Source organism: Sprattus sprattus (assembly GCF_963457725.1).
Source record: "Sprattus sprattus genome assembly, chromosome: 14".
In the NCBI taxonomy this organism is placed as follows: Eukaryota; Metazoa; Chordata; class Actinopteri; order Clupeiformes; family Clupeidae; genus Sprattus; species Sprattus sprattus.
In genome coordinates, this window is record NC_137912.1 from 25,258,595 (window position 1) to 25,271,094 (window position 12,500).

The 12,500-nt window shown below is 43.4% G+C and overlaps 1 protein-coding gene across 3 annotated transcripts in view; it reads left to right on the plus strand.

The window, feature by feature from the left end:
* hmga2 (high mobility group AT-hook 2) overlaps positions 1-12,500 on the plus strand; it is a gene marked incomplete at both ends in the record, with an annotated part of 43,128 nt that overhangs the window by 4,427 nt on the left and 26,201 nt on the right. For all 3 annotated transcript variants that reach the window (XM_080851257.1, XM_080851258.1, XM_080851259.1), the window contains one exon: positions 7,013-7,063. In XM_080851257.1, coding sequence (XP_080707383.1) covers positions 7,013-7,063 — 51 coding nt within the window. The remainder of the gene's footprint in view (positions 1-7,012; positions 7,064-12,500) is intronic.

The following is a 12,500-nucleotide window of genomic DNA, read 5'->3' on the forward strand; positions in this document are numbered from 1 at the left end:
AAGGACAGTACCTTACCACTGGGGACTTTTTCTTATGTCTGTTTGCCCGGCTGGTCCAACTCATTTGCCAGAAATACCATTGTGGATTGACAAGTGTCTCCACCATTCAAGCTTCATTTGGGCTGAAAAACACCATTGGCTTATCAATCAAATAAGTAATTAAAAACTGCCATTGTTTTTATTATTACAAATGGATTACGCTACAGTATTTTGTGTGGTATAAATCTGTAATAGCTGTAATGTTCCACTTCTCCGAATATATGCGTAATAGCCTTCCTCAGCAGTCGCTCTGCCTCAGAACATTCACAGTCCAAAATAATAAAGACGACCTTGGCAGCAGTTTTTGAAGTGTGTAGCAAGGTCAAAACCCAACAGTCACTCTGATCATCTGCTCAATAAATTTGCCCTAATGACACACTAGAATATTTTCCGTGGATCTGTCATTGTTGCAACTTGATACAATAGACCAAGGAGCTAATTTTAAACCCTCCTTCCTAAAGCTTAGTCTGGCATGCTGGTCTCATTCTCCAGTAATGGCCAGTAGCCTTGTCTTCTCCCTCTCGCTCTCTATCTCTCCCTCTCTCTCTCTCTCTATTTCTCTCCCTCTCTCCCTCTCTCCCTCCCTCTCTCTATCATGCATGGCAGTGTGTCCTTTATCTCACAGGGCAAGAGTGGGTGCACACACTATGATAGCACCGGATCCACCCACTCTGTGCCACATCAGAACCAGAACTGGCCTGTAGTCAGTTGCTCTCCGGGCAGGGAGATCCCCTTTAAAGCCTGTGGCACCCACCTCCACTGCAGACACGAGAGCCGCTCACCGCACCAAATGAGACATGCTAACACAGCCATGATTAATTTAGCAAGGTGTAGCCTTACACCACCATTAAATCTCCTGATTAAAAATGCAGTGGCCCAAACAGACAGGTTCACAGACAACACAGACTGGGTGGAGGAGTGGAGAACTTATGGGGGAGGGTGAAGTTGGCTGCTGCCCACCCAAAAAACATTTTATTTTAACCCGCAATGCAGAGCAATGGCAAAGGCTTAAGCAGAGGGCACGCACTAACTAAGTGTGTGGCACTCAAGCCCCAGGTATGAATGGGCTGAAGAGTCAGTGCAGTTTGATGGGCAGCACCCCGAGGGTTGTGTTTCCGACAGCTGGAGGACATATATCCATTCATTGGCTTTAAATTGTTATGTGTTTAAGGTAGAGTGGCTGACTGTTGAGTCCCAGCAGCACTGAGGCAACTGGATGAGTCCTGGATGAGCTTCCTCACGGAGCCTCAGGCCTCTGCCCTCAGCAGTCCCACGGCACACGGGGCTTATGTCTCTCCACTCACCCAACTCTGCTGAAGGCTTGGATGGAGCGTCCTTGGGGTATTTAAAACAAACTGTGCTTGTTAGTAGAGCAGTAACGTGAGCCTCAACAATGCATGCGCGCTTAGTCGGGGCAGGCATGCAGGGCCGCACAGGGCAGAACACATCAGACAACGCATACATCTCTCCTTTCTCTCACTCGCTCGCTTTTTTTCTGTCTCTGCCCATGTTTCTCTCTCTCTCTCTCTCCCCCTCGCCCTCTGTCTTTCCTTTGTTAGGAGATGGGAGTTAAAAAAAGCTCTGAGGGTATCTCTTGTGTCTGTCTGCAAGCACACCATGGGAATAAGGGTGGAATGTACTAAATGTGCATTACCTCTACAGACTGTTGTCGAAGCGGTCTGATAGAAAGGTCAACACATATTAGCTTTCAGTGGGATTGTTTAACTGTCAGTTGTAGCTGAAGGTTTAGGCTATTATGGAAACGCACATGTTCCAAAACAATTACAGCCACCAGCCTGCTTATGCCACTGGCCTCACAGAGCCTGCAGATGTGACTTTGCACTCAGCAATGAGTTTTTCAGGATTTGATAGAATCCAGCAAATTAGGAGGAACTACAGAGCACTGACCTGACCATTGGACTCCCTTTGTGGTTCATTTGCAAAATGTATCAGGTTTTGGCAGTTTGGGCAGGGTTTCACTGTTCCCCATACCTCACGTCACCCTTAGCCAGAAGAGCACACTGTAAAAAAACAACCTAATTTTACAGTTAATAACTCTACATTTTTACAGTGGTTTTCTGTTTTATGAAATTGTATACAAAACTACGTATAATAATGGAGGTTAACTATAAATTAAAAACACGACTGCTATTTTAAGGATAATGCCAATAATGACAAATTACATGGATTTCTATTTTTTTTACAGAAAATAACTGTATTATTTATACATAATTTTTCCATTTTTCTAAAATACATGCAAATGTAAATAAAATTACACTGATAATCTGAAATTAAATATGTAGCTCATTATATTAAGGTTTATGTACATACTAACAATTTATCATGTTTCTATGTAAATTTACAGTGAATTCCTCAAAAATTCAGCAAACCCATTTTCATTAACCTGTTAGAACCTTGATGTTTTTTGGCAAATTCTACCTAAAATTCCATGCCCAAATGTAAAGGCCTACTTTTGAGTCTTAAGTATAGTATGATGGCAAATTTCAATTTGATGTTACAAAAGTGCCCCTCAAGCTATGATAAAATACCTTTAGAGTACCATATATGTTATCTTAAATTTTAGAAAGATGTTGATAACCTTCCCAAAATATAGGCGCCCCCTAATTCTTTTTCCTTTTGCATTTAGATTACTGTGGATTTAAGTGGGAAAATGAATTGAAATGGCCAGTTATGTCATAAAATTGTGTGCCCCCAAGGGTATGCCATCACCTGAACAAATGGAACTGATATCTCATCCCAATCAAAAGTTAGAAGATAAATAATCGGTGATCTCTCCATATACTCTTCCGTGACTTTTGCTGCTTTCTGATTCTACCAGACTCTATTTCAATCTTCTCGTCATCCAACGGTTGAAGCTCTTTCAATGCTGCTGTTACCCCATAAAAACAATCTTTTTGGGGGCTGATTCACTGTTTTATTTTTAGAAGCCATGATGATGTAGAATAAATGTGTTTCGTTGTACAACTGCATTTCGTTATAGAACTGTCTAAAACTTGCGTGGCTAAACGGCAAAACAAATGCACGTGAATTACTGATTACATCCCACCTTCTCTGTTGTGCACTCAGATATCTTTGCATCTCATTGGTCTACAGTCATGATTGACACATGTGTGGACCAGTCAAGGAAAGTATTAGTTTATGTTTTTCACGCACAGACTTAGCAGAGTTTACCATAGCAACCATGGACATATGATAGCAACAAAATAGTCTTGGGTGCGCGCATTGTGTCAGACTGACAGGTCAATCAACCTATGATATTAGTTACAGGTTCCCGTATCTTGCTGGCTGATTGGGTTATCCTGATAAGATAAGACTCTGTAAAAGGTCGGGATAGCCTTCACGCTTAGAGCAAGATGTTACTCATAAGAGGACTCAGGAGGTTGAAGATGTTAGAAAGATGGGTATTTTTATTAACCCAAATAAGGCACAAAGGCAGTTAAAACACTGACAATACTAAATCAATATAAAAAATACAGTTTTCACTAAGGACAAATGCATGAAGCCACCAACAAATAAGCAATTCACATAAGACCACATGTATAAAAAGGACCATTAACTGGTCAGTGAGAGTCCTTATTAAACACGATCACTCTCACTACGAAACAAAACAAAAGCAAATAAAAGGACCAAGGTAACTAGCCCATCGTGAGAGCTCCAAGGACTTACGTCCTATTAAACTGGCAACTTTCCTGAACAAAGAACAAAGGTAAGTTTAAGTAGCCTTGACAAGCACCTTGAATTGGCTCATACCAATCATTGATTTCAGGTGTGTCAATCAGCAAGGCACCAACACCTGTGGCTCACAGCAGCCATACCTAAACAATCAAACTCCCAATCAACTAGGAAACACAGACTACACATGGTAGCAATTAGGCTTGGTGCCGGCATAGCCGACACATAATAAAGCAGCCAAATCTCATTAAACATAAACTCCATATATCGCGCCATCTTCACAACACAAACTTAGACACTAAACACCGGTTGACAAACGGTATGAAATATGACAATATGATTATTGTTAAACTAAATAAACAGAAAATTTCAGAGACAAGACATTGAATGTGTGCTGATTTTAACTGAACAAAGACATGAACATCAAACATGTAACACACACACACACCAAAACACCTTCACCCAGTCCACAAAAGCAGCAGCCTACAGGCTGCAGTGGTGGGTCACACAGGTGCCCCGTCACAGACTCACTTTGTTCATTCGGTTAAAATCAAGCCACCCCTGAACTAAACACCACTATACATATTTGGGACCCATTCTAACGGCATCGGCAAGCCTGGTCTAGTCACACAAGAGCATTGTCCAAATTCCCTAATGCTGAATGGGCACTAAATCCAACAGACCCACTCCAAAATCTTGTGGAAAGACTTCCTATAAGAGAGGCAACTGTTATAGAGTAGTTTTGGAATGAGATGTGCGTGAAACTCATATATGTGTGATGATCAGGTGTCCCAATACTTTTGACCTGACCTAACCTTGGATCTGGCTGGCCCAGAGCAATGCAGAACAATAAAGACGAGACAAGGGGGAAATTACTTTGCAATGGACTGACTCACTCCATGTAGTTTAATATGAGTCTGAAGTCAAATGTTTTAACTTTTGTGGGTAGAGGCTATTGTGATGTTCCTGCTGAGCTCCGCTCTGGCCACGCCCCCTTCAATCACACAAGCACATACACCTGTTTCACTCTCACTCATGCTCTCAGCTGCATGTCATCAGTATCATTCACCATCCCAGCTGCACTGCATTCAGGTCCCAAATCACATGAGCACACACACCTGATTCACTCCTATATATAACCTGCACTCCCCTCACTCCGTGTTTGGTCTCGTCGCTACAAGGGTGAAACCTTTGCCCAAGTCTTCTAGCTCTGTGGCCCACTCTACGTCCCTGGGATTCCGCCTTCCGGCCACCGGCAACTACAACCCCATTGTCAGCTGGCTTCCAGCCCAGCAAGCTCTCTGTCCGTGGGCGTCCAGCCCCGCAAGCTCCCTGTCTGCTGGCTTCCGAGTCAGCCATTTCGGTGCCGGCAGACTTTTGGGACTGCATTATCCAGAGTGCCGTGCATACGGCACCGGGAGTAATGTGACTGTCTTGTCCGGCCTGTAGCCGTGTACCTCTGTTCTTTGCCCTTGCGCACAGTAGCCAGAGTGAGACTCTGTGTGATCTTTAGTTCATGTTCCTAGATCTTTGTGTTAGAACTCTGTCTGTTAACCCTTTCGTTGATTTGTATACTCTGTTTGTGTCCTGTTCCCCGTCTGTACTCCATCAATAAACTCTGCATCACCTGAAACGCTTCACCTGAAACGCTTCAATCACAAACCCTACAAGTCAATGTTTGAAATAATTGTCTTCCAAAATAAAACCATCATTTTACAATCTTGAGCATGTGTCAGCACTTTATTGAATGTGTTTGATCATAAAAATGTAGGAGCAATCTGGAAAATGACAGTTTCTCTGCTAAATGTGAATTGCTGTCACTTAATTGAAGGTGTTTCATTGTAATAAATGAGGGAAAATCTGTAAAATACCAGTGTTTCTCTGCAAAACTGTTAGGGCTGCCACTTTATTGAAGGTGTTTAATCTTAATTAAAGAAGCCTGACTTAATGAATGGTGTTTGCTTGTTATAAATTAGGAAGAATCTGTAAAATAACAGTATTTTTTGCTGAACTTGTAGTACTGTCACTTTATTGAAAGTGTTCGATATTAATAATAAAAAAATCTGTAAAATAACAGTTTTTCTCTGCTGAACTGTTAGGGCTGCCACTTTATTGAAGATTTTTAATCTTAATTAAAGAAGCCTGACTTAATGAATGGTGTTTGTTCGTAATAAATTAGGAAGAATCTGTAAAATAACAGCATTTTTTGCTAAACTTGTAGTACTGTCACCTTATTGAAAGTGTTCGATATTAATAATAGATACAAAAATCTGTAAAATAACAGTTTTTCTCTGCTGAACTGTTAGGGCTGCCAATTTATTGAAGGTTTTTAATCTTAAATATCGAGGAAAACATTGTAAAATAACAGTGTTTCTCTGCTATACTTTTAGTACCCTAACTTAATAAAAGGTGTTTGCTCGTAATAAATTAGGAAGAATCTGTACAATAACAGTTTTTCTCTGCTAAACTGTTAGGGCTGTAACTTTATTAATGGTGTTTGATTGTATTAATTGAGGAAAAATCTATAAAAAAAACTGTTTTTCTCTGCAAATCCTTAAATGGAAATATCTGTAAATATAGGGTTTTTGCACTTTATTTGAATTAGGATGTTTTACTTTAATTTTGCGGTTTTTGTTTGGCAGCCATAGCTGCCAGTAATTTACTGTTTTTTTACAGATTTTTTTTTTACAGTGCACTTAATATCTAATGAATTATTGAGGTGCGTCTTGTCATGTTAATCGTCTTTTACCTCGCCGGCTAAGCAGCTTCTTTAGAGCTCTGCTCATATCTGCCCGAGGGGCTTGGCTGTTCTGCTCCCAACAAACTGTCAAATCTCCCAGTTTTGCTCAGGTGTCAAATTGAAAGAGTGGCGTTTTCTCAAGGTGTACTGTGTCTCAAGAGAATATCCCTTCACCAGACTACCTCATGTACAGTAGGCCTTTCTAAGAAAGTCTCGAACGTCACATCAGTGTGCACCAGGTAGAAGTGCGAAGTAAAGACATGGCCACCCTAGCCATAAATGAGCAGTGGTGGCTGGGCTTTCCAAAGACCCCAGCCATGGGACACTGATCCCAGAACTGTCTATCTTGGTCCTTATCGGTCCGCTGGGCATGCTGATTGTGCCATACTCATTTGCACTTGAATGGCATAAAATTCCACTGGTGCAATATGACTCCTCCCTCAGTGTAGAATGGGGGGCTTATTTTCCTTTCCTCGATTCAGGGTGTCACACAAAGAGGGGCTGTATATTGATCAGTGTTGACTTTTGATACGTTTACAGAAAGCCGAGGCCACAGGTGAGAAGAGACCCAGAGGCCGACCCAGGAAATGGGTAAGTACACCTTTAATGATTTATTTCCTTCTTTTTTACTCAGTATGTACTCACATAAGACCATGCGCACACATAGTGACACCATTAAGTATGCAATTATACATCCTATAAGAGGTACTCTGAGGCATATTTGGTCCTCTTTCATGCAGCACTTCACTTTGTGAATGAATGTGTGGCAGTTCATTTCTCTCAGTTCAAGCTGTGTAAATGAGAAGTGTGTTACCACAAACGACTTCAAAGTGCTATCATTTCTGCTAATTATATTCTTTGCACACAAGCCCGCTTCCTACTTCGTTTCACTGTTAGCTCCTTGTCTATGTATGTTTAAGGAGATTGGGCAAATGTTTGTGTTATCAGCTAAAGAAAATGTTTATACTCCACAATGACCACAGGAATACTTAAATAATCCTCGGGCAGCTTGAAGTTCTCAGTGTTTATCAGGTCATAAGTGACATACTTGATTCATTGTCGGACGGAAAACTGCAGGCTGTTAAAAGTGCCACCATGAGCACAGCTGTAATATAGTGGGGGCTTGAACTCTCTCTGACATGTGAAGTTCACTTCCATATGGATTCCTTTTACCTTTAAATGAACAAAAGTCACAGAGCTTCTGCTCACTTTGACAGGTGTGCGTACAGAGGTTGTGTGTGAGTATTTGTATGTGTGTGTGAGACTAGAGGTGATTGTGGGAATTTAGGGTGTAAATCATAGTGATCTGTCATTCAGTGTGTTTCAATCTGTCCATCAACCATTCAGATACAGAGGGAATGGCACAATGCAGTTATTCAGAGCATTTCATTAAATATATTAAGTACACATGTAGCAATATAAAATATTGAGCCATTTAGTCAAGGTGGAAAGACCACTTGAACTCATGACAAAACACTTCCAGACTTAATCTATTTGAAGTCAAAAGAATGTTCTAGCACCGTGTGAGTACATCTCTCATAAGGAACTCTCTCATTAGTCGACTCCGCCCGTCAAATTTGCCCCAGCTCTCAGTGCTGTCTTCTGTGAATGAACTGCAGGCCAGTTTGCTCCATTCACAATTTCCTTGTGTGGTGCCAGTGTGCATGAGCACTGTGTTACTCATCAAAGGCACTGCATACATCCTGATGACTCTGTGGTGCTGGAATGCTAAGTGGATGTGAATAATCCACTCCGTAAAACAGACACAGACTGAAGTTTGCAACCTCAATTTAGCAAAGTCTTCCAACATGATCTAGCGCTCGGTTAATTTATTCCTGAAAAGGCCCTGCTTTAGCATGCTATATGGAGCCACTGAACCCTGCTTTAGCATGCTATATGGAGCCACTGAACCCTGTTTTAGCATGCTATATGGAGCCACTGAAACCTGTTTTAGCATGCTATATGGAGCCACTGAACCCTTGGACTGAACTGATAAAGGAGTTCAGGTTATTGCAGTGTTTCCTTTGTACTGGTGCCCGGTGACGCCCGGTGACGCTCGGCAGCCCTTTGATGGTGTCTGTCTCCTGCAGGTACACACACCTACGCACCACACCGCCCACACACTCCCAGTCGCCCACACACTCCTGCCCCTGGCACGCTGTCTGTGGGACTGTAAAGCACATAGCAAACAGATTGCTGTAAATGCTCTCTATCTCCAACTCCCTCTCTCTCTTTGTCTCTCTCCCTCTCTCTCATTCTCCCTCTCTCTCTCTCTCCCTCTCCCTCTCTCTCCCTCTCTCTTTCTCTCCATCTCCCCCCTCTCTCTCTCTTTCTCTCTCCCTCTCCCTCTCTCTCTTTCCATCTGTTTCCCTCTCCCTCTCTCTCTCTCTCTCTCTACCATGGTCATGTGGATCTACCCCCATGTTTCTCAATAAAATGTGCTCTTTAGACAGTAACACATGCAGGACCCTGAGACCTAATGTAGCTTTCGTAAAGACCATATTGATTGACTCTTTTGGTTGACTCCCAGGTTGCAGCGCTGTGGAACTAAGGTTAACTAGGGCTCTGAGAGGGCAGAAGTGTGGTCTTCTAGGCAGAACTCTCTGTGAGAATGCTACGAATGCCGTGGAATGGTCACATATTACAGGACGACGGTGCGTTGATTTGCTGAACTTCAGAACAAAATCCATTCATCCAAAATGACCCTTGTGAAGCGGTAACTGAGTCAATGAGTCACGGGAACGTGCAGCTCAAAGAGAACTGTGACCCCCTGCCTGGAGGATGAGGGGGATCCACATTAGGAAGTCCTGCTCACCTAAACAGAACAGGGCAGGCAATTGTGGGTGTGCACTGTTTCTCCAAGGCCATGACAGGCTCACTGCACTGGCCATTAGCTCACAGAGGGCGGCCATGGGCAGAGGACTGACTTTGTTTCATTTTTTTTATGAATGGACTGAGCGAGCGTGTCTTTCCACGGTCCCGTCCTCATGTATGGGCCACTGTGTGTGGCTTTGAAAGGCCGGGTTATGATCTGTTTGGTAGCTTTAGTGTGTCACAGATGAATTGGCATGGCCCTGAGGTCTCCCTAGCCACATGGCTGCTCCAGGCATACAGGGTGGACTTGTCAGGGGCCTGGATGTTCCAGCCCTGGATAAACAAGTCAGCTTTCTTCATTCAGCTACCGCTCGCCCTCCTGGAACTAATTATAGCATATCCTTTTTGGCTACAAGGGGCCATTGGAATGTTTTCCTTCGCCTTGCTCCCCCCTAACCCCACCCCCCCCCCTCCCTCAAATGGTTAATAGAAGAAGGTGGCTGTGGCCACCGGCAGGGAAAGAAAGAAGTGTCTAACCATACCTGACCCGCGGGAACTCAGAGAGTGTTGGTCTGTGTAGCCTTGCCAGTGTTCTTGAGCGTCTAGATGGAAAATCTGTAAGGGCTCAAGGCACTGTTTGGTGTTCACCAAAACTCCCACTTTACCCGCTCACTCGCTCCCATCAGGGCTTCCCCCTCTTTGTTTTGTGTGGAATGAAAAGTCAGACATAATTACATTTTCTACGTTCGTTTTGAAAAGGTCCAATAAAGGCCGGAGCTATTTTGGATCTCTAAGTCACATGCCGGCCCAAATGGAACCAGCATGGTCCATTCAACTGAACCGATCAAAGTAGTGGTTGATGACCACAATGTGATTGGTTGAACTAATAACACTAAGAACTGAATTGAATTATGTGAAAATGATTTCCCCTGCCTAACATGTGTTACTTAATGTCCACGGATAGGCATCTGATGTGATTTGTCTTCACCAAAATCTTTCCCGGTAGTCTCTCGGCCAGTCTCCTGGCAGTCTGAGAGGACACCATTACTAAACTCAGATAATGCCCCGTGCCTCATGCTTCTCCTAATACAGCACCTTAGAAGTTTAAGTTTGGGCGTTAGTGATCTGTGGTTCCAACAGCAATAAGCAAGAGTTAGGAACAGTCCTCTGCACTGCATACCTCACCATGCTTCTCACTGATCTGGGATCAGTCATAATCATCTCCGCAACTGTTTCTAATGTGGATCACATCCTGGATGAAATGAATGAATGGCACTGGCCATAGAAGATTGGCAGCTCAATTCTTTTTGTTGAGTCACTGTAGCGGAAATCCTTTTCTTTGAGTCACTGTAGGGGAAGTCCTGAGAAATTTTTAATCAGACGCAAACATATTTATTTATTTACTTTTGAATGATTTGATTTGAAAAAAATCCTACAAAGGTGTATTTTGTAGAACAGCATTATGAGATATTTAGTTTTGCGTAAGACAGAAGGTACTGCACTTTATTAGTAAATTCTGTCTTTACCATTGCATAACTTAAGACTGATCTGTTCACCAGTCTCATGTCTCTGATTATAGCAAGGATTTGGTGTGATTCTTGAGCCAAAAGTGACTGAATTTTGTGTAATAAGAGAAAGATGCAACACACAATTGCTATTGCAGGAAATCTTGCATGAATGTGCAAAATCCCAAAAAATGCAATATCCTGGATAGTTGAGGGGAAAATACAGATATTGGAAATTCTGATTGGCTGGCAGGTGTCTGTTATCATATTGTCAGCACCCCCATGAACAGCTTCAGGACTGACAGGAAATATACAAGAAAGCCTTGGTGGCCATAATTCCTCATACTGCATACTGTTGAGCTGTATAACAGGCAACTGTTTGTTTCATTACTAGCTATAGACTTCCAGTGGACATCAGCAGAAGATGAAGTAATTGTTGTCAATTTATAGCCAGCCAGTCATAATCACCAAATAAACCCTTGAAGGATGATGCAGGACCTCTCGGCTGTGTCCCCTTATAACCCTGATGAGCTTTGTTTTGGCATAATGAGGATAAAATAAGATTGAAAAAAAGAAGAAAGAAAATCATCCTGCTCTCCAGGTTCCCTGAATATATCAGATGGTAACAGACGGCATCATGTAGCTTTGCCTGCATAAAGGATGACATTACAGAGAGATGTTTACTAATGAATCCTCGGTGCCTGTATCCTTTGGACCTGTGGTAGGTTAGGCAACTGGTGTTGGTTTCCAGAGAAGGCCCTACCTGACGCAGTCATGGCCGCTCTCTCCTGTTTGCCCACTCTGCACAGGTGTACTGATGAAGGACTCTCACAGACAGGCTTCTCTGTTGGTCGGGCGGGGATGTGCAGGCACCTCAGCTGCCAACTGGCTGGTGTCCACTGAGTTTTATGGGGTTGGTAGCCATACAATTATAGAGTGTAAATGTGTGTGTGTAATGGTACGAGAGAGGGACACACTTTCTTCCCCTAGACTTTCTTCCCCTAAATCTGGCTTCCTCAGTGGTTGGGAACTTCGGAAAAGTTTATTATCAAGTTGGGGATATCTGTTTATTTTCTCATGGCGTCTTTCCATAGATAGTATCTGTGTTGCACCACGTAAGTGCTTGCTGATTCTTGAAGCCAACCGGTCTACAGAGAGTCCCCCCGTTATGTGTTGAATGTCTTTTGTCTGATGAGAGTGGTGGGAGAGGAAGAAAAAAAACACAGTCTTCTCTGACTTCTTAGGTGGCTTTTTCCATTTCCTGTGGTCGGCTTCTCAGTTACATTCGTTGGACAAAAACCAGACCAGTTGGCCTTGAGCTGCCCAGCTGCTCCTCAGCGCAGCAGACCCCGACCCCCCCCCCCCCCCACACACACCCCCCTCCTCCCCCCACACACACACACACCATTAACCGGACACCCCTCTGCACCGCACAATACCTCCCCACCACAGCTTCTATATGCAGTCAATGAAATGTCACATAAACAAACACATAAACAACCAGGAAACACAGCCCGGACCCCTACTACTGAGCGTCTGACTCAGGCGGGGAGGAAGTGAGTTGATGAATGAGAGAGGAGGCGCGGGTGGGCGTCGGAGAGGCAGAGAGGAAACGCTCTCATCTCATCTAGTCTCATCTGGTCTCGCGCGCTGCGGCGCTGCTGCTGCTCTTGGCCGGGCGACAGACACTGTTGACAGGTGGAGAGGAG